The following is a 26816-nucleotide window of genomic DNA, read 5'->3' as shown; positions in this document are numbered from 1 at the left end:
GAAAGGTATTCTCTGACTTTTCGTCACTGCATTTCTGCCAGCTGCACTTGGTCTTCATTATTTTCCCAACAATTATATTTTTCTATCATGTATCAGTATTATTATTCATTCCATATTATACCGTGAATCTGGAAAAGGTAAGTATTATTTTTCAAGCTAGAAAAAGAGTTGATGTGTTTGATGGGATAAAATCTTCAGAAACCTCAACTCCCCAAGTAATACCTAAATTTAAATTAAAAATACTTACCTGTTTTCCAGGAGAAATCAAAAAGCTACTAAAAATGATTGGAGCACTGTGTCTTCTAAGTAGTCACTTATACTTGAGCACCTGAAATCTTAAGAAGGCTTACACTAGTGCACACACGTGTGGGGATCTTCCAATGTGCCTTTATGCCTTTGTTCTCGTTCCAGTGCCACTAAGCCTCTATGCCAGCACAAGGATTTGGTAGGTGCAGAGCACGGCTCGTCAGGAAACAAACTGATAAGATGAAAACTGATGTAGTGAGTAAGGAATGAGGCTTTACAGGCTTCTAAGGCAGAACGGGATTTCCTTCACTGGCAGCAAACACAAATACTACTTTGAAGTGGTAGATGGAAAATAGGCTGAATTTAAGTATAAGAATTAGGGGAGGAAGGTTGTTTTTTTGTTGTTTGTTTTTTAAACTTACCTAAGTAGCTGCTTTGTTGTTTTTGTTTAAGTTCACTTTAAATATTTGATCCTAATCTTTGAACAACCATTTTTATTTTAACGACATGCTTCACTCAAGTCCAGCTTACTCACACTACCAAAGTTCTGCTGAACTACCAGAAATGAAAAGGACTATGACTGGCAATAAATGTTAACTCAGAATTTTTTTTTTTAAAAAAAAAAGATTTTCATAAACTAATGTTACCTAAAAAACACTGTGTTTTGTAGGTAATGTGATACTAATTGTCCAAATAGTGGTAGAAGCCTGTATTTACTACCTAAATACTTCTGATGCAAAGCTCTGAATATCTGTACACATGCATTAGCTATTCAAACCACACAAGACTTCTATGAAAGGTTAAGTGCTTTCATGTCCATTTCACAGACTCATAGACCCTTTGGCCATATGCTAAGAACTGGGCTTAGAAACCTTGAAGTGCAAATCTTTGTCCCTTCAAAAAGAAGGAAAATCTCTACTAGTGAGATGCCTGCACGAGTCAATTCCCTCCAATTCAGTGTACCATACGTGCTTCAAAGTCATAACTGGCCACGAAACCTATAAGCAACCGTATACACCTCCAGAGATAAGTATGGAATGAGCTGATTCTGTGCTGTTCCTGGGGACTTCCAGTGACTGCAGCAGCTCAGGGTGCCATCAGTTGCACAGCCACAGCTGCACAAGTGCCCAAGGCAGCCAGCAAACATCACTAAACAGAACGGCAGTGCTGTTCAGCAGCACCGTAACTCCCCACAGAGGTTTCTCGTGGGAAGCCCACTGAATCTCCAGACAGCAACTACTTTCTTCTCAGCATTTACAGTACAACCATAACACACACAAATTCCTTCCAGCATTTCAAAAGAGCATTTGAAAGGCTCCGAGCTTCAGCAGCAACAAATGCAATTTGCACAAGTACAGTTAGACAGACTTGAGCTTTCACATGAAACACTGGATTTCTCTCACCATAAAGGGTAACAGTCCGCTCACTGTAGGTAAAAGGGATTCAAAACTGGGTAAGAAGAACAAACATCTTTTCTAGGGTAAGATGGATTGTAAAAATTTTCTGGCTGTTTTGATCAAACAACTTGCAAAGAAAGTCCTCAGTGGAAAAGCTAATACTGACACCAACTGATACATGGATTGAAAGCTTAAACCATGTATGTCAATGCATCTTCCCCTTGTATCTGTACAAGTTTAAAGACTGAAATAAATAAAAAGAGTGGAAAAATTATAAAACATGCACAAAAATAGAACAAGCTTCTAAAGAAGGAGAAAGAGCTAAAGCACAAGAGTCACAAAATCTTCGCGATGAAAATATTCCACCAGCTTTTAAAATTCCATCAGTTCAGACGCCTTTTCTTTTTTTTTTCCACTCTGAAAGAACATTTGGAGAAGGAAAACTAAGGCAAAATGCACATAGGCAATGCAGCAAGGCAAGTCGATGAATGAAAGTTTAAATGTTTTGCCTTTTTGCAAGGAAAACAGACCACAGCACAGGGAGAAGCAAAGGCTGAGACCCTTGAGTTCCTGTGATAAATCTAAAGCTTGCACATTAAAGCTCCCCTTTGTTGAAAATGCTGTTAGACACAACAAAACAGAAATGTTACGTAAGTGCAAGCTCTGCCTCTGACCTTTCACTCTGTAACCGTCAGGCTTCATTAATTTTCACAAGGCCTGACAGCTCTAGCGTTAATACTCACACTTGCTGATCGAGCCACACAGCAGGTTCAGACTGCTACCTTCTCCTCTGAAACTCATGCATTAGGATTTCTTCCATGCTGGCAATGGAAAACCAAGTCTAAGAAACATTAAACACAAAAAACTACGTTACAATAATGCCAAGGTTGAGTCATAAACCCATGAAAGCAAGGAAGTATGGAGTGCATGTTGCCTCAGCACCTACAACTCAGCTGTGCAAAGCCAAGATATTGCAGCCTATAACATCTTCTCTGAGCGACCGCAGGCACAGGTGTGCTCAGCCTCACTGTCTGAACCTACAGAATCAACAAACCTAACACCAAGTGCTTCCATTCATTCTCTCTCCCATCTGGGCAAATGGAGTGAATCTGTCTCAACGCGGGGCCGCAGCATCGCCAAGTGCAGCACAAACCCCGAGCCAGGGCCATATATACGCTGCCAAACCTAGTTAGCTGTGGTCTGATCGAATCCAACTCTGCCATGGGGAACAGTTCCTTGCTTTTATGTATTTATGTCTCAACCGTAACATTATTCTAATGTAACTGTTTGTGATTAATATCATTCTCTTCTCTTTAACAGACAAGAAGTACCATCACATAAACGGCAACCCTTGAATGCTGCACAGCTTCTTTAGCTCAATTACGGCATTACAGAGTTCTTTTTGTTGGTCTTTCTTAATCTCAAAGTAACTTAGAATTTCGTTGGAGTATGGTTACTGAAACTTCTTTTCTTGAAACAGAAGGCTTCACTAATAGTTTTAGCCATTAATACACGGCAATTATTTGTTTTGAAACAGAACCTGGAGGCTTTGTTTAGTCTAAGCTCAAAGAAAAAAATCCTCGGGATTTTGCAGCTCACAGCACTGCCAACTGTAGGTGTAAGAAGTCCTCAGAATTGACTTAAAAAATATGAAATTTGGAACATAAGTAGCACAGATTTCCCTGCTTGCGAGCCCCCGATAAGGCTTTCTTTTCAGGCTCATAATTATGCAACCTAAAAGATGAAGCTTTTAAAAACACAAATAAATAAAATCGCGTAACTTAAAATCAAGAAAGCTGCAGCTATGAAAGCTTCCCTCTAAATTTAGCAAATTCTGAAAACAGCATCCTCGCTGCAAACCACGTGCCTAATTCTGCCTTTTCCTTTTTTCAAGTGATTCTTGCAGAAATGGCAGTTCCTCCTACTGTTCTGTTTCCCATAAACGAAGCAATACGTAAAGGAGCAGCATGACTGCTTTTGGGCTGTGTGCACACTTGTAGAGAGATCCTTTAAGTGAAACAGAGGTCACGTGGGACAACAGAGAGGGTTTTCAGGCAAAAACTTCTTCAGTCGTGTTAATTCGAAGGGTGTTCCTTTCAACAGAATCACCTCATATTTACGTTTACATGAAATCTGCATCTAACTGCCTGTAGTTTCAGGTCTGTAAAGATCCTGTGACCACGAGCATCAACTCGCTAAGAAATACTGCACAGGGCTCACTGAACTACTTGTCCTTTCACTGTGAGCTCAGCTTGGTTTCAGCTGGCTCTCCTCTTGAGCTCTGAGTATCAAAGCTGAGAACAGAACCAAACACTGCCTTCTCAGTACCAGCGGGGCTACAGAGAAACGTTCTTATTGAACACCATCAAGGCAAAATTGAAAAGGAACACTTTTGATTGCTATTGTATTAGGCTAAAATATAGAAACAAAACCTAATACTATCTCAATCTAATAAGAAAAAGCCATCTCTATTTCAAAAATTTCAAAGCATTCTCCATAAACGCATCACAGATCAATTTACATGGTACTTTTGCCAATAAGCAAAACGAAATCACAAGTTCCAATTGGCTTAACTCATATTGGAAAGTGCGAAAGCAAATACCGGAAAATGCAATTACTGCAAACAAACTCCATTTTCTTCATTCAGGAGGGAATTCCAGGGAACATTTTATTGCCATCAAATAATATTTCTAAAGGCATCAATACCCAATTCTATTTTCTTTTCAAAGTCCCCCCACGCTATATAACCTAATCCTCTATAAGGAAACTCTCCAGATTTTGAAATAATACATTGGTAGTTGTTATTACGAACCTTGAGAGCACACATATTGTATCAATTTAAACGATTTTTCTCTCTGAATCTTAAGAACATCAAAACCAGCGGTCTCCGACACAAACAGTTCTGGACTTCTCACAATATACCCTTTGTTTCTGTAATTTACAATTCCAATTAAGTCTTTTTTTTTTTAATATATAAAATAAATGAATAAAAGTCATCCATAAGGAGGTCAGCCTGAGAACAATTATACAGCAAGTAATTAAGCTAATCATAATTATCACAGACAGTGGCTTGGTATTTTCATGTACTTTACATTTTCACACCATCGAAGGCCAGAGAGTGCTAAAGGCATTACACAAAATAAGATCCTTGCTTAAGAAAGATAAAGCTCTGGACATCAGTTGCTGAAAGAAAACTTGCCACAAATCAATGAGAACTACGGACACAGGACCCAGAACCAAACCCTGCTCCAAATTGTTCTGCCTTCAGCAGGGAGTTTTGTGTGAACAGCATGATTGAGAAATTGACGTGTGCCATAGTGTTTCCAATGCCCACCGAGCAACCTTAATACATAAATGAGGAATTGTAGGAAACATTCTCCTGTTTCTCACCTCAGTGAATGCGTTCCTGTTATTTGCATTCTCATCTTTAAAGAAAAGGTGCAGTCTATGTGGCTTACAAAGCATAAGCAGGCACTTCCCTCTGCCTCGCAGCCTGGAAGCCTCATCACTAGTCCTAAGAATTCCTCCAAATGGCTCTTTTTCAAATACCTAAGTGAAACATTTGATAAACTTTTTTCATTTTCTTTCTGGAATAAGGAATCTGCTACACACCTTCTCGCTTTTGTTGTGGAATTGAAATCTTTCCTCGCAAAACAATGATTTTTGAGTACAGTGCTGATAAACTGCAAAAAATCCTGGGGCTCAGATAGGACCACCAAACATTAATGTAGTGTGGGCAGATTCCAATAAAGGCAAGGCAAAACTAATAAGCGGGAGCAGCAAGAATTATCACAAGTAAAATAAACTGAAAGGGAAAAGAAAAACAAGATAACGTTCTTTTAAAATATCTTAAACGCTTTAGAAACATGGACTGCTGTCTAAAAGCAGGACACGAGCTTTACAGCAATTCTGAAAACATAACATTTTCCAATGTGCCAAAGCATTTCGCTGCTTTGGAAATCCTATCCTGTGCTCATTTGTTGTGATTTTACTGGTAAACACATAGCATAGGAAGCAAGTCTGATTTTCAGGGATATTTTTTACACAGGTTTTTGGATGGCGATGCTGATGTTGGCTAGGAATTGCTTCTTCCTCTTTTAAGTCAGAAGAGGAAAAAATCTAAAACCTGAACTAAACTCCATTTCAAGAAGGAGACCAATACACGTCTGACAGCAATATGCACTGTATTTCAGAACTACCTTCACAGTCCCTCCCTGACATTTTTACAGAGGATAAAAAAACAAAGTACTGGGAGAATGCAAACAGAAATTACAGACAACTAAAAATACACAGGCAGGTCTCTGTGAACCTCCAGCACCGTTTTCTGAATTCCATGTCTGAATTTATTATTCTAAATAAACCTAAACATTCCATTACAGTCTTTCAAGATGAACTTGGATACCAGGAATCTCCTGAGTCCTTTAAGGAAATTCCTTTTAATAATCCAGCCCACAGAGAGACTTCTTAGCTACTAAAGGACACAACCAAGTCACTCCAGCTGTATCATCTTATTACAAGGAACTGAATTTCTTACACACAGGCTTTTTTTCCTAGCCGTCTACAGTTGCCCGAGCAGAATGGCACATAGTCTCAGATATTTTCCTTAACATATACTAACCCCAAATACTAAAAGAAAAAGAAGGAAAGTCTGAAAGCAATAACCGTGGAAATTAGAGCCGGCAAGTTCTGATTTCCAAATCTCACCTCTGCGACTATTTTTGCCACCTCCTCTCTTCCTCAGGCTTTGCAGATTTTCCATCAACAAACTATTTATGCTGCAGCATGCCAGGACCCCGTAGAAGAAAATATACACAAAAGTTTTCTAGAAATCCAACGTGCTGCTTGTCAGCTTTCAGCAGACAAACCGGTGTGCTGAAGTACCTCCTAGTCACCCTCACAAAGCAAAGCAAACACAACAGATGAATGGAAAACACCGTATAAAATATAACTCCATTCTGCAGTGTAAGTTCACGTGCTTTCATTGTAACAACTAAGGTAAAACCTGCCTCTTTTATTCTTGCTGCTACAAATCCGTTGGCCCTCTGCTGCAGCCATCGCTGCTCCTTATTAAAACAAGGGCAACAGTGCCCAACCTACTGAGGTAATAAAATGCCTTTAAAGCAAGCTGAAGGGGGGGTGTGTGTGATACAGATCTGTCTGTGCACTTGAATTTACAGTAACCGTTTTGTGAGGTGCTGCAAAACCTCTGCGATGCAGCATCTGTAGTTCCCTTTTGTGTAAAGGAACACACCAAAACCCTGGTAGGTGAACAAATGTTCCTCAGCAATTAAATGCTATCATTAACCATTGGAACATGCGGCATTTCTTATTTTTCATCTACTTTGCTTTCTTTTGATCTCTCTTGACTTAACCATTTTAGACCCCATTTCTAGACTAAAAAGAAAAAAAGAAAAAATGCCATAAGAAGGCATGATACGCAGACCTTGACTTTTGCTGAATAAAGAGGAGACCATAGTCGCAGCTGGCCATTAAGACAAAGCACGAACAGAACAGCTATTTCAGTCACACAAAGGTAACAATTTATGTCTTATTTATACTCCTTTCTGCTAAGGTTTTGCCCTTTCACCTCAAAGGCAACCATCATTGTTTTTACAGCTGGCTTGACGGAAACATTTGTTTATGAATGGCTATATTGCTTCCACTATAACTGTACGCACATCCTCTCTAAGAACTCAGTCTGTTGCCAGCCCACATTTTAGCATGCATAACCAGAGCCGTCTGTCACCAAAGCCACAGCTTTTCCTGCCCTCTGCCCCAGTACTGACTAGCAGGGCTGCCCAGGTGAGGGGCCCAGCACAGCACCTCCCGAGCCATCCTCACTCGCTCAGTCCCTCCCTGCTCTCCGTGTCCAGCCAATGATGTGGAGCTATGATTTATAGCCAGGTGACTGCATGTGGGGAATGCCTTTCCCCATGGTAAACGCTACAGAGCCCAGTGCTCTCCCAATAATTCCTTCACCAGGGGTTGGGGAGGGCTGCTATTCTGGAACTTTTCTTCGGGAAAACAAGTATGGCCAACACTGTTTTATTCCTAGCAACCAGCGCTGCTTCCAGAGAGGACGTGAGTGAGCAGAAGGGATGAACTTCTCCTGACAACACTAAGGAGCAATCTCCTGCAGAAGGCAGCAGAAAATTTCAAGGCTGCCTCGTAGCTTTGCTGCTCATTCACAGCGGGGACTGCAAATAGCAAACGTTGCTGAGGGAGTGCAGAGATTTAAGGGGATCACATGAGGAAGGGCAGTTCAGAGAAAGTAAGGAAGCGTGGGTAATTTTTTAGCATTTGTAGCTCTGTTTTAATCTAAAACTCTCCAGGTTTCTGTTGGTAGCTACCCAGAACAATAAAAAGCAGCATTCAGGAGAAAAGGAGCTATGATGCCTGATGCCTGGCCTGCAATATTACAGATTCTGGTTCATTAGAGAAGACATGCATAACCCTGGGGCCCTGACGGTTCACTCATCAAAAGTCACAGGAAATTCAAAAGTACAAATTGTTTCTGAGCTCTCATTTGTTAATTGTATTAACTTGGAAAGAAATTCAAGCTCTGGAAAAGCAGGTGAATCTTCACTGCTTTATATCCCCATGCGCTCATTTGTCTCTCTTCTTTGGGCACGCCGTCCCTCCCCCAGTTTGATGTTATTTCGCTCTCTTCTGTGCTTGTCTTGCATCTCCTTGCCTCTCTCCTTGCAGCACCATCCCCTGTTGTGCTGCTTTGTTCCTTCTCTACTAAACGCGCTGTCAATAGCAAGCGAGGCTCCCGGAGCCATCACCTCACAGCTGGCATGCTGGAGAACAGAGACCGGCCCGGCTCAGGGAAGCGAGGCACTGCTGCGGCCTGCTCCTCTCTATGTGAGCTGGGGCCTAGAGAAGCTCCGTGCTCGAGGCAGCGTGCGGAAAGCCCATCTCTAAGCCCATCTCTAAGCAGGCCGTGTGTAGGCCCAGCGTTGCCATCAGCTCCGACACGGGGTGCTGACGAGTCCCCACAGAAAAATGGTTGCTCTCAGCTACACCAGGGGAGCTGCCAGAAGCAGCCCAAGGGTCTTACAGCCACCCCACAGAAACAGCCTCTTGGGCCAAGTGCCTATTTTCCCCTTGCCATGCTCAGGGTGACTAACGTGACAAAGAAAATACAAATTCCTTCTCCAGTAAAAGTTCAGAAATGGGAGTTCTCCTCCCCTTTCCCTCCATACAGCCATATCAGATTGCCCACAAACACAGCGGCCATCCTCTGAAATCAGTATCATTTCTCAATAGCGCCAACAGAGATTTCAAGCTCTTCTAAGAGACGTGCTGCAGAGGGGAAGAGGTGGCACTGCACAGCTTTTTCCTTCACAGCCCTTTTGTGCCACGACTGGAGCATTCCCCATACATAAAATCCATGCAGAACTTGTCAGAGCTCAAATCCTCGGCTTCAGCCCGCTGGAACAAGGATTAATTAACAAGCTACAGAGGCTGGTTATAGCTAGTAAGAAGCAACGGTCTATTTTGTCTTCAATAAAAAAAGTCAGTAATTCTTGGAACATTTATTAACCCCCCCCCCCAGTATAGGCAATTACTGTAAGATAAAGGTCTGCCAGTCTTGCATTAAAGTAAATTGCTGCATGTTGCTTTTCTACTGCATAGTAATGTCCACAGTACTGTGAATAAATGCTGTCATTTTGGTTTTAAGCTTGAGTCGACCTCTCAATCTGATGTTTGTAGCAGACCTTCACTCCCAGTGACCGGCCACAAAAGAAAACAAAGGCAAAAATCTACAAACCAAAAAAAGCAATAAGGCATTTCACTGAGATACTGGTTTTATAGCTCTGTTTAAAGTAATCTCACACACTCCTCAACGTGCAAAAATGAAAGGAGGAAGCACAAAACCCAGAAACCATTCCTGCTGTCTATGCTACGTTGCATAGTCACATACAACTTTAAAAAATAGAGTGGTGATTTAAAAACAAACAAACAAACCCACCCACAGGCTCTGTAATACACAGGACACTGCCAACCAGCTTTAAATTGAATTACACAGCCTGCTAATCTTTATGATGAAATAAAATTTCTTTGAACACTACACATTATACTAAAATCTGCAGTGCTTTCTGCCCCTAGTCCCAGTCTCTCTCTGCTCAAAGCAACTCCTCCATCCCTGATACCATTGTTCTTCTAAGCAGGAATGTGATGCTCTGCAAAAAGGAAGATTTCTTATTTTAATTAGATGCAGTTAATATGGTGTGCGTGATGTGAAAACTTAAGAGACGGGAGTTTCTGCGCTTGCTATATTCTGATGCAAGATTTCATTTCTAAGCGACAAACCAGTGGTGTACAAAGAATACATACTTGGACTTTCTGTTCTATTGAAATCATTCCCAGAGCTGATATACAGCTAAAGGATCTGATGACGACACCCATAAAACTCTCTATTTGGACAGTGCTACTTGTATGGTCGTTGCACTGATGGGATATCAAACATCTATCTTCTCTTTTACTGTGGATTTGGGAGAAAGAGGGAAGTGAAAGAATTATTTTGATTACTTTAAAGATTTGTTTTCACAATGGTTTGCTATTTAAAACATAGTCATTCCCTGCGCTTTTAATATAGTCCAGGGAAACAAATCCAAGAAATGATCAAACAATTATCATTATTAACAGTCTTCCAAGAACTGTGCAATACTCAGTGCTGTGGCTCCTTTCTTTCATTGAAAATTACCAAAAGAATAAGCTAGACTTGGACATACGAAGAACTAACCAACCTAGAATATTATTCTTCTTGAAAGCATATCTAACATAAGCTGTTTTCTAGTGGCTGTTCTATCACACTTCAGGGTTTGGTTTGGCTGCTTGGGGTTGGCAGTACGCAGCTTGTACTGAGAATTTTGCACCATCTCCAGTAATTAGGTGACTACAGTATGAGGAAAAAAAAATTAGAATTTCTCTCCATGCCATTAACAGATTATAAAAATAGTCTCTTGTGAAATTTCTTTATGAAAAGTTGCCAGGAATAACTAACAAATCAAGAGAGCAGTGTCAGTCAGTGTAATCCTGCATGGAAATGAGTATGTAGATAGTGATTTCTTTTAAGTTATACCTTGAGGGTTCTGTTTTCCACAAAGTCTATAGTACATATCTGACACAGAGCAGAGGACGAATATAAGGAAACAATGGAAATAACAGTTCCATAAAAGCAGAAAGAAAAATAAAGGTAGAGTTTTGGGATTTTTTATCCTTATCACTGTAGATGACTACATGAGGAAAACCTATTCAACCAATTAAAAAAAATGTACATGGCTGTATTTTTCTGCAGTTTTACTAGTAAGATGCAACCTTGAAATTACTTTTGTTTTCCTCTAAGAAAAATAAATTAGTAGAAGTATGCCCAAAAAAGGTTTATGCAAACAAAAGCTGAGCACCAATAATTAATTTGTTCAAGACATATGAGAATTTAAAAGTACCAATGAGAGTTTAACAGTGACATTAAACACAAGAAGCAACACAGCAATAAAATCTAAATAAAGTTGGGATGACGTGCACATGCCAGGAAGCTAAATAAATAAAGCAAAACTAACACTTGATTAAGACTCTAGATTCTATCATATAAACATTTAAAAAAAAAAAAAAAAAGCATCAATATTTCATGCTTATAATCACAGAGTGGCTTAGGTTGGAGAGGACCTTAAAGATCATCTGGATCCAAACTCTTGCCATGTGTAGGATTGCAATCCACTGGATCAGGGTGCCCAGGGCCTCATTCAACCTGGCCTCAAACGCCTCCAGAGATGGGACATCCATGGCTCTCTGGGCAACCTGTTCCAGCACCTCACCACCTCTGAGGTAAAAAAAAATTTCCCTAATACCTAATGTTTATCTCCCCTCTTTTAATTTAAAGCCATTCCCCCTTGTCCTGTCACTATCAGACGACGTAAAAAAGTTGGTCCCCCTCCTGCTAGTAACCTCCTTTCAAGTACTAGAAGGCTGCCATGTGGTCTCCCCAGAGCCTTCTCTCCAAGCTCAACAAGCCCAGTTCCCTCAACCTTTCCTCATAGGAGAGCTGCTCCAGCCCTCTGATCATCTCAGTGCCCTCCTCTGGACCCGCTCCAAGAGCTCTGCATCTTTCTTGTGCTGGGGGCCCCAGGCCTGGATGCAGCGCTGCAGATGGGGCCTCACAAGAGCCGAGTAGAGGGGGACGATCACCTCCCTCTCCCTGCTGGCCACCCCTGTGTTGATGAAGGCCACCCCTGGCCTTCTGGGTGGCAAGAGCACACTGCTGGCTCATGTCCAGCTTTCTGTCCAGCAGGACCCCCCAAGTTCTTCTCCTCGGGGCTGTTCTCAACGAGCTATTCTCCCAGTCTGTGAATATAATCCGGGATTGCTAAAAAAAAAAGCCAACAAAAAAACAGAAAACAACTCTGCCATGTATTACCAAGAAGAATCAGTAAGAACCTCCAAAGCATACAGCCCATGTGGTCTGGCTCTACAAATCACACAGAGCTCGTAAAAGTTGCAGCCGGAAAGCAAAATGCCAGCACTGACCTCTTATTAAAATACACATTTCCCATTCCAGTGCCTGAAGCCCAGCACAGCTCCTCACCAAAGCCACCCGCAGAAGACATAGCACTCTTCAAAACTGCACTAGGAGGTTTTGCAGAAAGTTGCTTCCCTTTCTCCCAGAACAGCTGTGCAAAACCCATGCTTACGAGATTAAAGCCACCTCAGCATTTTCTTTCACTCGCAATGAATGCAATATTTTTTTTTCTAACAGTTAAGAGTTCTGTTCAAAGTGGTATTTTATGTTTAGTCACTTAATTATTCATTCTGGCTAAAACAAGTAGAGCAATATAGGGTTCAAAATACGTTCCAGATGGTAAAAACACAAATCAGAAATAAATCATTTTATAAAAATAGGAATACATTTGTTTTTATTGCCATAATGCTACTCTAAATTATGCATAAGCTTCCTTTTGGATCTAAATTAGTGCAGAATACTTTGAGCTAATATCCCTCTGAATTTTGAGAAATTTCGAGTTTACTGGCTTGTCTCAATAGAAAGCTTTCATGTCAGATGCTGAGATAACTCACATCTGAAGCACACTGGTCAGGAGCAGAAGCTCTGAAGGACAAAAAGCTGGTCGTACCGAAATTGTTTTCAGTGCACAGCAGCAAAAGGAATATAGTCCCACAAAGCTCTAAATGAAATATTTCTTGATAAGAGATCGAGCTTGGATAGCATGAGGGAACAACTGAGCTAGACCGAGAAAGAACACGTAAGGACTGTAATCCTGAATTTTTAAATGGTGATAAGAGCTTGAATGCAGTACAGCATTTTGTTACAGCTCTTTATCTGTTTGTTTCCAGATTAGGTCATGCTATTTTCTGGAGACTATTTTGGCAGTTTTGGATGTAATTTCCAGTTTCTAAGGCACTAAATATACAAATCCAAGAGTAGACTAGAATTAACTGACCGTCCTTACCTCCACACCACATTTCCAGTGCACTTCTTTTGTCATTTGTTCTATGTTACAGGCAGCAGCTCCAATCTGAAGCAGCTATTTTCTATTTTCAAGAACTAAACGCTCGTAAATGAGCAGGAGCCACTTAACATCAGTCCAACTAATACAAAAATAAACTTTAGAAGAACCAACAACACATTTCTGAGGACCATACCCATATATGTATAAAGTAGCAAGAAAAGCACCGCATTAAAAAAGCACAATCAATATTTTCTTTTCACTTTAAGTAACATGAGGAGGAACTAAATAGCAAGGAAAAGCTCAATTTTTATTTTAGCTGTATCAACACCATTTAAACCAAAGGCAACAATATATTGCAATTAAAAAAAATAAAATTGTTACAGTCCAGACCCATATTTATTTGTTCACAGCACCATTCACAGAGTTCCTCAATTCCTGGAGAAATAATCTCCTAGAATAATCAGAAAAATATTGAAACATGCATTCGAAACAAAAAACATGGAAGAAAAAAAACCCCATAAAATAATCAAGCTGCCAAATCCCAAAATAATTCAGGAAAAAAAAAAACAACTCTATTAAATCCATTAAATCTACTAAAATCTATTTTTGAATACAGTCAATAAGAAAAATACTGGGCACAGAACAATGTCTTAATTCTCCCTCAACACTAACTCTAGTGGCAGTAATTTCTCTTATATGGATATCTCCAGATCCAGGCTGGACAGGGCTCTGAGCAACCTGACCTAGCTGTGGGTGTCCCTGTTCTCTGCAGGGAGCTGGACTAGATGGCCTTTCAAGGTCCCTTCCAATTCCAAGGATTCTGTGATACCCACCACTACAAAACTTTGCCAGGTTTGTCCAGTATTACATCTCATATTGGAAAACTTACATTGAAAACAATGACTGAAAAATAAATCAACACAAGCTATATGAAAAAGCCATCCAAAGAACAACAACAAAAAAGCTGTTTGAGAAAATGACTGGAATAGTTGTGAGTTTCTTACATAAGTAAGGCTATGCACAATCAGGCCTATACTAATTGAGCACCACGTACATATTATCGTTCATTAAAGATATATCTGACTGAATTTATCTTTGCCTTCTCTTCATTTCAATTGGAATTACTCAATCACTTTCCATCACAGAAAAGGAAGTATTATATTACAAAGACAGAGCTATAATTAAGACACTCCTGCATCTCATTTCCCATATATGACTGAATGAGAATGGCTGGGGAAAATAGGAATAGTGGTAATAGCAGGATGTTGAGTACGTTCAGTGAGACTTATACTGGGCACAGAATAATGTCTTCATTCTTCCTCAGCAAAAAATGGTGTGTTTACTGCAAGGTCAGTTAAGTTACTATAAGAGATTTTTAATGAAAACAATTATAAATTTAAAGTAACTGTGTTTAAAGCATTTAATAGTCACTGAGGTCAAGTGATTACAGCAGTTACAAGACCCGAGGGACGTGTTCACACCAAAACAAAGTGAATAAATTAACTCAGCCATTGTGTGCAATCACTAAGTAACCACAGAGGTTATGCAGCATATGAGCCTAGATGACTTTCATGGAAAACCAACAATGAAAATTTATCAGCCGAAGGGGGAAAAACCTAAGAATCTGTAAAAGCTGCACGACGGGTTGAGAGCTGGAAAGATTAGAAAAGAAGATGTAGAAAGCATGCTCCGTGATCCAAATGCAGAGACAAGGAATAAAAGCATCCACCCACTTCAGTAACACTCAAGGTGCTGAACATCTTGTTTAGGTGAAATCCTTGAAGACTTGCAAAGGTGTGTGGGACCAACAAACTTTCAAGTCACAAGGAATTGCCCTCAGTCCTGTGCAACTCTGACACATGTAACACACAGAGAAGAAAAAGAGACGCAGGAATTCATTATAATCATCTTCTAATTTTCCCTTGGCTTATCAACTAGGAAAATTACGTGACTGGCATTGCATCTTAGAGTTATTCCATTACATAATCCTAGTGGAGATGAGGACAAAGTAAGCATACTAAGCTGTAGAAGGAAGTCAAGCTCTTGTCAAGGTAAAAGAGATACAGATGCTTTGACTCCATCACTGCTTTACAACCAGAATTGCCAGCGAGGACACCATGCACAGGGCAAAAACACATCCATGAATTCATTCTGTTTTGATTCTAAATGAGGAGAGGGCAGCACTGGAGACATTATTCACCACTGCGATGTGATTCCATGGAGGAATCAATTTGCAGCTTCACTTCATGCTAGAAACCTAATAACCAGAATTGTTGTATATGTAGGTAGACTCAGTGCTTGTTAAAAAAATAAAACAACTAAACACCAAAAAGGTTTTCTCTGTACCTGAAACATAAAAGGCTGAGGACAAAACCAGCAGGTCCTCTCGCAGCCATAGCTTCCAGCTAGCTTCAGTGACACCAAGTGCAATGCAAAAACTGCTTACTCAGATAAATACCATGCTGACATCTACAAGAACTATGTATGTTAAGAAAGCCCCATGATACATTATCGAGGCTGGAACAAAATCTATTCAAAGAGTTCAGATGTGTCTGTTGCAAACGTTAAACAAAGGATGTATGTGATGAAATAATGTCATCGTGAAATGCCTGTTACACACAAGGGAAATGCCAAGTGGTTGCTTATGCTGTAAGAGTCCCTGCAGAAATCTAGGAACACAGTATCAACTTACTTGCTTTGGCTTTCAGCAGTAAGTACTGAGTCAGAATTTTCTGACAAGAAAACATTGGACATAGGCTCTGGTTGTAACAAAATAATACTTGTGTAATGACCTGATAGCCAAAGAACTTTGACAGGGATAGACTTCAGAAATCAACACTCCAGAAAGCAATTCCTTTCCTGGAGCTGCCTGATACAAAAGGCATTTGTGACAACTGAACCTCACTGAAGAGCAATGCTATCTTTCCCACAAGAACTGGAACTGAGTGAGACCACACCTCCTGACCTCGGGAGCCCTGCAGCCCACCCCAGCCCTTACACTGCTATCTCATCCTCCTCCTTCTTCGCAATACTTGACCATTTACAGCTCATCACAAACCTGTACATAAGTATATAAGCAACAAAGCATATAAATTGAGGAGGATGATTCCTATTATGTGTTTTCCCTCAACTTATGTACATATACAACTACTTCTCATACCACTTCTGAATTCCTAGCCTAGTGAAGCCTAGGAAAAAAACAAACACACGTTTTCGAGGCCATTAAATCTAAAGCTGTTTTCTAGAAATATGAACAATAAAACCAAATTTCAATAATACAGCAATACCCCAAAGCCCCAATCCTGCATGCACAACCACATAAAAAGCAGAAAAGCATTCTTTAAAATTGCACCAGAGAAACCTAAGATCAGAGGGAAGATGGTTTGAAAGAAGAGTATGGACAGAGTACAAAGGAAGGTGAAAAACTGAGACTTGGAAAGCTCTTTTATTTAAAAATTACTTTTGTAAATCTTAATATTCTTTACTTATCCCTTGAATGGTCAGCCAGTGTTCTCCAATGGAATAAAATGATGCTATTAAAGATGTGTAGAGATGAGTGAAAGCATGATGACAAAGCCATGCTTTCAAAGGTTTTTATGCATTGCTCTAAACTCGTCTAACATTTCTGGAGTATCATCTGGCTTGAGTCACTTTCACCTCTGAGTATTTCTGGTGTAACTGGTAACACAGCAGTGCCCAGCAAGCCTACCATCTGCATTTGCAATAGGAGCACTATGGACAAGTTTTCCTTCTACCTTTCGGACTTCTGCTGCTGCAATCTAATTGTCTTCATCTGTAGCTACACAATAGCAAGACACTGTCAGAATACAGCAGAATACAAAACACCTTCTGCTTAGGAAGCGTTGAGCATTTGTGTTCAAAGCAGTACTCTAGCTCAAAGGACTACTCATGTTACTACTCCAATAAAATTTTCCTCCTTCAAATTTTGACATCCTTTATCATCAGAAAAACGACTTAGTTTATGTTGTAGCTTTCAGTCCTGCTTGAAATTATAGTCAGCCAGAAAGGCAGAGCAAGCAATAGTTTTGGACGTGGACATAAAAGCCCATAGTGTCAACTAAGTGGACGCTGAATGCGCTCATATTAGGTGCCACCACTCCCTCAGGGCACAAGGATGTTACACAGTCCTTGCTTGGGAGTGATAGAATCTTTCCCCCAAGATAATGCAGGAATGAAGTGAAGTCCTTATATTTGTCTTAATTAACAGAATCAAACTGAGGCTAGAAACAGCACATCACATGAGGACAAGTGAAGCAAAGGTAGGGGGTGGATTTTCATGTGCTCTAATTCAATTAGGAAGCAGTGACTGACACTTGGACAGGAGAGGTTAATTGGGGTCACCAAAACGCAGTAATTCCTTACCTAACCAGTCATTAAACTTCTTAACCTCTGAGGGCAGTCCCAGCTCGGTGAAATCGCCCGTGTGGAGAAGGATGTCCCCATAAGGCATCTGGATGCCATCTGTTCTGGAGTGTGTGTCTGAGATGCAGACAAATCGCGTGTGGCCCGCTGGTTTTGGAGTATCGTATGGGATAGGGTCGACCCTAAAGCAGACACAAAGATCTCGTAACAGTTACAAGGTTAAAAGCCTCACATCTATAATTTCAAATATCAACACAAATCCAAGTACACATCAGTATGCATGCACACCCATTTACACACACCACGCTGAAGGAAATGGCTGGAAGGTAACACTGCCAAAAATCAAGGAGGGACCACATTCTCAAATACTTACCTGGTAAGGAAGGAAAATTAAAAAATATGTAGGATATGACTAGCTTCTGCTCCTGATACCAAAATTAAACACTGGGGGAAAAAGAAAAGGTTTAGGGGACTTAGAATTTTTATAGATTTTTTTTCAGCATCTGCCTTATAAATAAACAGGTGCACAAGTTTTAAATAACACGTCCTGCAGGTGGGCCAGCAAAAGGCTCTCACTTGAGCTGAGCTTAGTATATGATTTCGTTCAAGGGCACAGGCACTCCTACCATTTCCAGCAAGGGTATTTGTTCACACACTCAGCTACAATGCTTTGATGAGGCCTGGAAATTGCAGCATTGAGCCTAGTGTCAACTCCTTGCTCTCAAAAATCCTGAGCTCATCTGTCACTATAATTTAACACTGGAATAGCACAGAACCTGGCCTAACATTGAATCAAACCCCACTGCAGCTATATAGAATTTCAATCCATTCCTTTGATGTGTTACTTTGATCACGGACAGAGCTCAGCTTAGTTCTAAGATCTGCAGGAATTATTATGGTCCGCTAACATCCCCAACCATTGCAGCACTGCAAACAAACCAAGTATTTTAAAGCACTTCAAATCATTTTATTCATACACCTATTGGAACAAACCGGCACAACAATGTGCATTCAAAAATTGGAGCCTGAAAGTGAAGAAGAATATTTGACAGAATTTATTAGTTTTGCTCCTCATACTGCACGAAAAACAAGGAAATACAAACTTCATAAGTTTTTCTTTACCTTATGAATGTCGGTACACTGAATTACTGTTTACTGCACGCTGAACTGTGTGATAACTTCTGCTGATGCGCTCAACTCCAGCTCACTCACGTAGGTGAGAAAGCTCCCTACTTTGAGGAGCTTACAGTGGCTCAAGAAATCTCCAAGCAGACACGCACTCCTTGGTCTTCAATGAAAAAATGGCCACGTGAGTGCACGTCCTAACAAGGTCTTACTGAGTCTATTTTTGATTTGGAAGAATGTTTACACACAGCTAAAATTCAAGCAGATGAGAAAACCGTGTGTGCAGGGAGAGAGGTGTGGTTGGGCTGCATTTTCCTAGGTACCATGAATAAGTAGTTCCATTCAAACTGTATTTCCCATGCACGCCTCACAACATTTGGTTGCCACTGATTGCTGAACTTTTTTGTAGAATTCAGACTCGATAAGACTGTGTTTACTTTTATATGGTCTTTACTTAAAAAACAAAATTACTGTGGGCTGGACGGTATGGGAAGGAGCAGTTCAGCAGGTAACTCTTTGCCTTTTTGGTACTGCACCTCCTTTTCCCCCCAGAAGACCACACATGATTGAGTCATAGAACCTGTTATCACTACTGAACTGCCTCACTGCAAAATATGAACTAAAGCAATCGATGGATTCGTCTTTTCTACAAGAGTTAGAAAATAATAAAAACATTATTATAGAGGAAAACTCACTTATCCATTGAAATTACACTACTAAGCTGGGCAGAAATAACTATAGGCCACAACATTTTGGCACCTGCTTTGCTATTCTCTGCAATTGATTCCCAAACAAACCCCCCTTTGCTCTAGGTCTATTTGAAGCATTTTAGAAATAGATCACACGTTAAACATGAGGGTCCCTGAATCAACATTTCCACTCTTCCAAGCATGTTTTCTTCAGATCACACACAATACGAACACCAGCTTTCATCACATACCCTGCTCAGACCGTCTCTGCACGAGCCACCACCAGTGCCTCTGGGGCACTGTTTGTTCATACACAGCAGCTCTGCTTTGCCACTCTCTGCACTTTATTTCCAAACAACCCTCCTTTTGCTCTAGGCAATGCCTCCCAGACTATAACACCCAAATCTGGTTTAGAATTTTTCTATTCATGCAACGACTTACTAACACAAGATTCTATAATTGAAATTCATTAAGTTCCTGACCCTTCTTTCATTTCTTTGCATACACTAGGATGTTGCCAAGTAACCTTTTATATATATATAAATATATATATATATATATATCTTAGCTTAATTTCTTCTCTTATTCAGTAGTGCTTGCCCACTAAGCATTGGAAAGTGAGATACTGAAGGTTATTGTGTTCAGCCCACCAATTTATCTTACTAAAAACAGTCCTTCAAAAGAAACTTAATAAAAGCAGTCTTATTGCCAGTTCTAAAGGCTCAAGTTTGCTTTCCATCTGCAGGTACAGTATAGGAAACACTAATGGAAGATTTGTCTTTATCACTGCATCTTGAGAGGACTGGCCTCTGACTTTGTGAGATCACCTACCACAGCATGCACAGCACTGTGCTCTCACTGCTTTTGGCAGCGCACGGCTCGCCTGGCTGTGAGCATCATCATCTGTTCCTGTGGGGTCTGCTCACCTCAGGTCCCAGCCACAGGGATTACAGCCTGGCATCTCTAAAAGTTCTTTAACTGTTACGTGTCCAACCCTACCTGCTATCCAACAGGAAACAAAATAATTACTTCACCTCTGCCCACAACCAGTCTCTACCAAATCAGCACACACACACACACGCACACGCACCTCTACCATTTTCTCCCAGCAATGTGTGTACAAGCAGCTGTGACAAAATTCCATCACCAACAACACTAATTCTTCAGATTTCTCAAGCTGGCAGACAGCAACGCTTTATAGATCATCACTGCATTTGGAAAAGAATGCTTATGGAAAGACACAGTTATACTCTAGCAATTTAAATGATTAAAACAACAGCCAGGAAATGAAAAGCAACCTAGTAAAATATTGATTAGTATCAAAATGAATGAGGGAGTGCAAGAGCCCCGTGGTGCCCTGCATCCCACCAGCTCCGTGCCAGCAGCCTGCAACCGGTGAGGCCCAGGCTGCTGCTGGTGCCACGAACACATGGGGGTTTGCACTGCTCCCCCCCAGCATATGATAACTTTTACCACTGTTTCACATTCTAAAAGCAGGTAATGACAGGAAGTTAAATAATTAAGCAACAACCCTCAACACTGAAGTTATCAAGGAGACTGTAACGGCAAGACAGAAGGGCTGAATTCCACAACTCAGAGAGAAGGAAAACAGCAGGTCTTTCACATGCATGAAGGGAAAGGTCATGATTTAGGACATCGAGCTACAGAACAAATGCATTAGCTGTATATTTCGGCTCAGCCATACACTAGCTACTTAAAATGACATCTTATAAATCAGAAGCATTAGCAAGTACCTCAGGGACAGCGAGGGCAGTACAGCCCTCCAGGAGACATCGCCGCAGGGAGAACTACGCTGGGAACCTGTGTTCAAAGAAAACTTAGCGAAGACACTAGCACCATTTCTCTGAGAGAGAGACAAGTTTTGATTCCAAAGCATAATTCTGCACGGATGACTTCAAAAGCCAACACCACCAGGCTCTGGTTTGGCTCTCCGGTCCCCTGGAAGGCCTGTGCCTCAGAGCTGAACCCGTGGCCTCTTTGCTTTCCCGCTCTCTTGGGGTTTGAGGTATGCAGGCCCCAAATCCCTCCTACGGAACAATTCCCAAGAATCTAATTCATCCATGAAGATGAAATAAAAGCCTTAAACATTAAGCCAGGAAGAATTTCTAGTTCCTAAATCACAATAAATCACTCAGATGAATGCAGCACCTATACTGGAGAAAACACTCAGAGATATCCCTCTCCTCAGAGCCTTGCAGCTCAACCCAGCAGTGTTACTGCTTACAGTCACTCTGAGCTGAGTGGGTGGCACTGGCTTTGCTACAGGTGAACAAATCAGGGGACCATGTAATTCCACACTTTCCCAGGCATACCAGACAGATGAATAAACAGTGATGTATGTGCCCACGTCCTTCCCAGATTTTGTCACATCGCATGCTTTCTATGCAGAACAGGCTTCAGACAAATATTTTCAAGTTGTAGCAACTATTCTACAACATCGTTTGGGGAATGAGTGAATTCCTCAATATTTCAAACCAATCTTCTGATTTTGAAAGGGGAAAGATGGAAACTTTGATGAAGGGAAAGGTGGACTTCCTGACTGCATCCTCCAATGCAAGGAAAGGTGACAACTTTTTACAGAAGTTCAGTGCACCATATGCACATCCTGGCATCTCCAGCCAGAAACGTATGCGTATACATACACAGAGCTGATTGTGTGATACAACACAATGCTGAAAGAAACAAAGCTAAATACTCATTTCCTCTCAATAAACACAATCAATGTCAAAATACAGTATTATGTACTTGGCCACTGCCAGTCATTGATTGTTTAAATTATATGTATGAGTGCTTTTGTTAGCTTGACTCCATCTTCCAGTATGGTCAAAGACTGAGAAAACATCCTCTGACTAAAAGAAACGAGATGCAAAAGCCTTTCAACATTCTCGTGGGTCTTATTTGTACAAGCACACACATCTAAGAGCAGACTGCCACAAACCAGTTTAAAAGCAACACCTTTGCTGGAAACATCTACGTACACGTGTCACCCATCAAAACCTTAGAGAGAGCTCTGGAAACTAAAGCAGAGGTCTGATATTCCTTTCAGAGATGTCACTAATTGTGACTCGGTGCAATATGGAAAAAAAAATTTACATTTCCAAACCCACATGAGGATTCAATGCACCACTCAGCAGCTCACTGCTAACGCTTCCAACAATTAGAGCTGAAGGGAAATGATGGATCTTTTTATTACAGGTTGGGACTGGTTTACTTCCAGTGAGATTTATGAGATTAAACAGAAAAGGCTTATATTATCCACTGTCAGAATTTGGGCAAACTAAGAAAACCCTCTGCATAAGGACAAAGACACAAACGTGAATTTGCACAAATACATCTTCTCAGCCTGATGTAAACCTCAACAAACGACGAGTCCAAACTCTGTTAACTCCAAATGCTGGTCTGTAACAAAACCAGAAGGAGGTAAAATTCAGCCCTGCTATGGTGCGCTTGGGGTGCAAATAGCAGTCCGGTGTTTTTTTCTGAAGCGCTTACGATATTAATGGAAATTCAGTAACTGAATTACTTAAGTGCTTTTGAAAATCCTGTTAAAGAACACTTGGCAGATAAAATTTATTTTTGGTCAATGAAATACTTTTCTAAAATTTGTGTATAAGTGGCTTCCCAAAGGTAACGAAAGCGAGCCAAAACTCAAAAAATATCAACATCAGTATCGGCATCACTCTAAGGCTCAAAAGGCTGTGCTTTAAATAAAACAGTAAAATGTTATTTTTATGCAAGTATGGTTTCAATTAAAAGTCGTTAAGAAGAATTTTTCCCACATTCTTTTGTTGTTGAGGAACTGCAATAAATTCTACCCTCTGTACACCCTGCAAGAACTCAATTGCTGATGAATTGAACGTGCACTACCAAGGAAGGTCAGTAAGTTGTCTGTGTTAAAGGCAAGTTTTTGTTTCCCTGCTGTAAGGTCTACAAGCACCGATTCATTCAATGCATTCAGAAAGTACAGTCTGGAATCCCAACCTCCACAAAGACACAAATTAGGATCCAATTTTAAGGACAATGGGATTTATATATCAGAATGAGAGTGATGCTAAATTAAAGTGTAGCACCCCTTCAATTATTTCAACAGCATGAGTCATAAGATGGGGTGGATTTACCTCTGGGGTGGAAAACACAGGGGTGGCTTTAGCCCTTGATGCAATAGTAAAATAGTTTTTCAAACAGTAATGCAAAAACCAAAATGAAACAAATGTCCAAGATGGAGTAAATTTAATTGGTTTTGCTCTACCTTGAGACATCAAAAATGCCATTTCTCTCACTAACTCAGATGATTTTGATCAGACAGACAGATGCACAAAACTACCACCATCATCTATAATTACTATTCTATTAAAAAAAAGACTACTTTTTTTTTTTTAGAAGATGAATTACTGCAGTATATACTCAGGTTTTGATGGTCATTTGTATTAAGAATGAAATCTGGAATATTCTAAAACGTACAGAACTCATAAATGGAGATCTGGGAGGACTGTGGCTAGAGTGCTTGCAAAAAAACATTTGCTGCTGGTTCTGATTTACTTATTTATTCCAATAAATGTTTTGTCTGAAGTATAGGAACTACCTGAAATTCTGCTGACACTCAGCTCAGGAAATATCCTTTAAACCACAGGGTAAGTATATCGTGCAAGTAAGAAACTTCTCAAGCCTTCTCAGTCATTTTGCTTTCTGACCTGAAGGCAGAACCCTCCCTCTCCAATCCAACCTCAATGTAAGAAAGCCCTCCCCTAAATGGAATGCTAATCGTGAGAATCTCTCTTCTGCTCTTCCTTATAATTTCATTTCCATTGGGATGATGGAGCTGAGCCCAAAAAACCTGTTCAAAGGAAGGACAATTCACGCTGGGCAAGCGCCACTGGTTCCCATTTTTAAGTTACTGGGTAACAGAGAGCGCTTTCAGCATGCCTATAAAATAGCCACCAACATTAGTAACCTGTAAGCAAACAGCAGAAGTCTAACCCAGAAGCAAAGAATTTTCTTCATCCTCCTCCAGGCCTGAGATATTATATTAAGGAAGTAAATTGGCAGACACTTATCTACTAAGTCCGTTTGTGAATCTGAGCCAGTACAAAAATGCGTCTCTCCTAGGATGAATATTCCCTCTCTTACATCTAGGCTTTAAAAATCTTTTTTAAAGATTTTAGTAATTAAATGCTTCCACTTAAATCTGGGCATCAAACACCATATTCCTACTAAGGAAAAGTCTTCTTAACAGCTATGCTATCTTAAAAGGCTTTTTGCCACTTATATTCATGCGTATGAAGTACTTTGGCCCTTGTCAAATGTCTCAACTTCCAGATTCTCTTAAGTTTTAAGAATCCTTCTGCAGGGAAGACAATGCAACATAGACTGCAATTCAGCTCTCCTGAAATCCTTTCTTCTCAACAGCATGAGAGGGGAGATTTGATAGCTAGCTTCTACCAACACCTACACAACCTCAAAGGACAAGTTCCCACTGAGCATCCTGGATGCCAAAAGCTGCACATACGCAATGGTTGACTGAGGTTACAGAAGCTTTCATGTTACATGCTCACACAGCTGGCCCAATATTTCTCTCCTGCTGCTAATTCCATGGCTACAAATTCTGACACCAGTCACACATCTTAGTCTCAACCTGAACTCCAGATTTAGATCTGAACTAGCCTTAGAGAAAAGCATGTTTTTGGTGTTGTTTTTTTTGTTTTTTTTTGTTTTTTCCCCAAATAGGATGAAAACACCAGCATCAGGTTCTGCTCCTAAGTGTGCTCTCCAACTTTACAGTGCCTATGCTGGAGACACAGGAGCATGAAAAAGGACAAATTCTACTTGACAGATTTTTGTACTTTTATCTATCCTTAACTTCCTAGGGCAACCGTCTTCATTACAGCTAACATCATCTTCCTGGCATACATGTCTAAAATGAAACCCAACTGCAGACAGAACTGGATTCAATCAAACAATACTGCAGGTCCTGGGCGAGCGCAATGGAGAGCTGTAGATACTAAAAGCAGGTTCTTTTCTTTTACTGTGCCAAATATTTTCCCAGCTAAAAAAACTTTCACCAGATAGCTCTGTTCCTCTTTTCTTCCTCTCCAGTATTAAACAACCTATGACAAGGAAACTGGAGGTCAAATAGTACACATTCCGGAATGCTTCAAGATGCAAACATTAGCATGAAGGAGAAAAAGCTTGGTAGATTAAAGTTACAGCAGAGGGAGAGGGAAATAAAATCTCAAGTGTGCATGAGCAGCGGAACACTGCACGAATGTAGCTTCAGCTGGAGATCTTACAACTGCATGGTGAGTTCTTTCTTCCTCCTTTCTTTTTCAAACCTCATTCGTTATTTAGCGTGCTGAAATGCTTCTCAAGCAAGGCTGCATGTCGCCAAACTCAGCAGCAATGCCTTCTTATGCAAAGCAAAAACAATTCTTATGGATAAAATCCAGCAGAGCATTTTTGTTTCTTCAGCTCTGTAACTTGTCTATGGCATTTGTTTGTCACGTATCACATTTAAACAAGGAATACTGGGAGAAGTACTGCTGCATGTACCACCAGGAGGCTTTATCAATAATGTAGTTAACAAGCAAAGGTTTTGTGGGGAACCACAGTGTCACAGGTTATTTAAGAACAATCTTTTTCAGCTTCTACTCTTATCATAGAAAAATAAGGAACTAAATGTCCTCAGTGGGAATACTTGGACATCATATTTATCAGAATGCTTACTGACTTCTGCAGTTAGCAATTACTTTGAGTTAAACCATTTATTTGCAAAGGTGCACTCCCCTCCGCCCTCCAAAAAAAAACTAAAAGCAAAGAGAAATTATAGTCAAGGCATAAATCTACCTTACGAATACTTTTAGAAAAATCAATTTAAAAATAATTTACTTTCGCTTCTGTGGCTGTAAGAAAAGCAGGGGAAATGAGGAAAGCACTACAGAATCACTTAGAATTCAGTATTTTCCTCGAGTCATTTCCAAAGCCAAATAAGCCGAGACAGCTCCCTGTGTTGCTTCTACACCTGAATAGTTGGAAAGTTATTCTGCGTGACTCTGAGGCTGTTGTTAATTGAACAAACCTGCTTGGTAATTGCTCAGTATGCAACCGAATGCAAGACCTTGAAAACTTTGAAATCTTACCTACTTTCCAAACCCACATGCAGTGCAATACCAAACGTTGGTTCCTGCTGCATATGCAGAAAGAGATTTCTACACCAAATCCAAAAAGCAAACATTTAGTAGCTTTGAAATTTAGAGAAAGGATATCACCACGAAAACGGCTGGGAAGGAAGGAAACAGGCTGCACCACATAACATTTTACGATACAGAATGAGATGTGACGATGTAAATTCACTTATGTGATTCAGTTGCAAGCAATGCAAATGCAATCTCACTGATTGCACTTTAAAACAGAGGAGGGAATTTCATTGTTTCAGTCAATGCATTCGCCACGTTAAAATCACAAAACTTCCAAACCACAGAGAAATAACC

At 40.4% G+C, this 26816-nt stretch overlaps 1 protein-coding gene across 4 annotated transcripts in view; it reads right to left on the bottom strand.

Annotated features, from left to right (window-relative positions):
* The window catches only part of MPPED2 (metallophosphoesterase domain containing 2), a 195418-nt gene that overhangs the window by 45721 nt on the left and 122881 nt on the right, over positions 1–26816 (bottom strand). For all 4 annotated transcript variants that reach the window (XM_085223873.1, XM_085223872.1, XM_085223875.1 and 1 more), the window contains one exon: positions 17498–17679. In XM_085223873.1, coding sequence (XP_085079999.1) covers positions 17498–17679 — 182 coding nt within the window. The remainder of the gene's footprint in view (positions 1–17497; positions 17680–26816) is intronic.

Source organism: Meleagris gallopavo, chromosome 5 (genome assembly GCF_905368555.1).
Source record: "Meleagris gallopavo chromosome 5, MGAL_WU_HG_1.1, whole genome shotgun sequence".
Lineage (NCBI taxonomy): Eukaryota > Metazoa > Chordata > Aves > Galliformes > Phasianidae > Meleagris > Meleagris gallopavo.
This window is presented reverse-complemented; position numbering and strand designations above follow the sequence as displayed.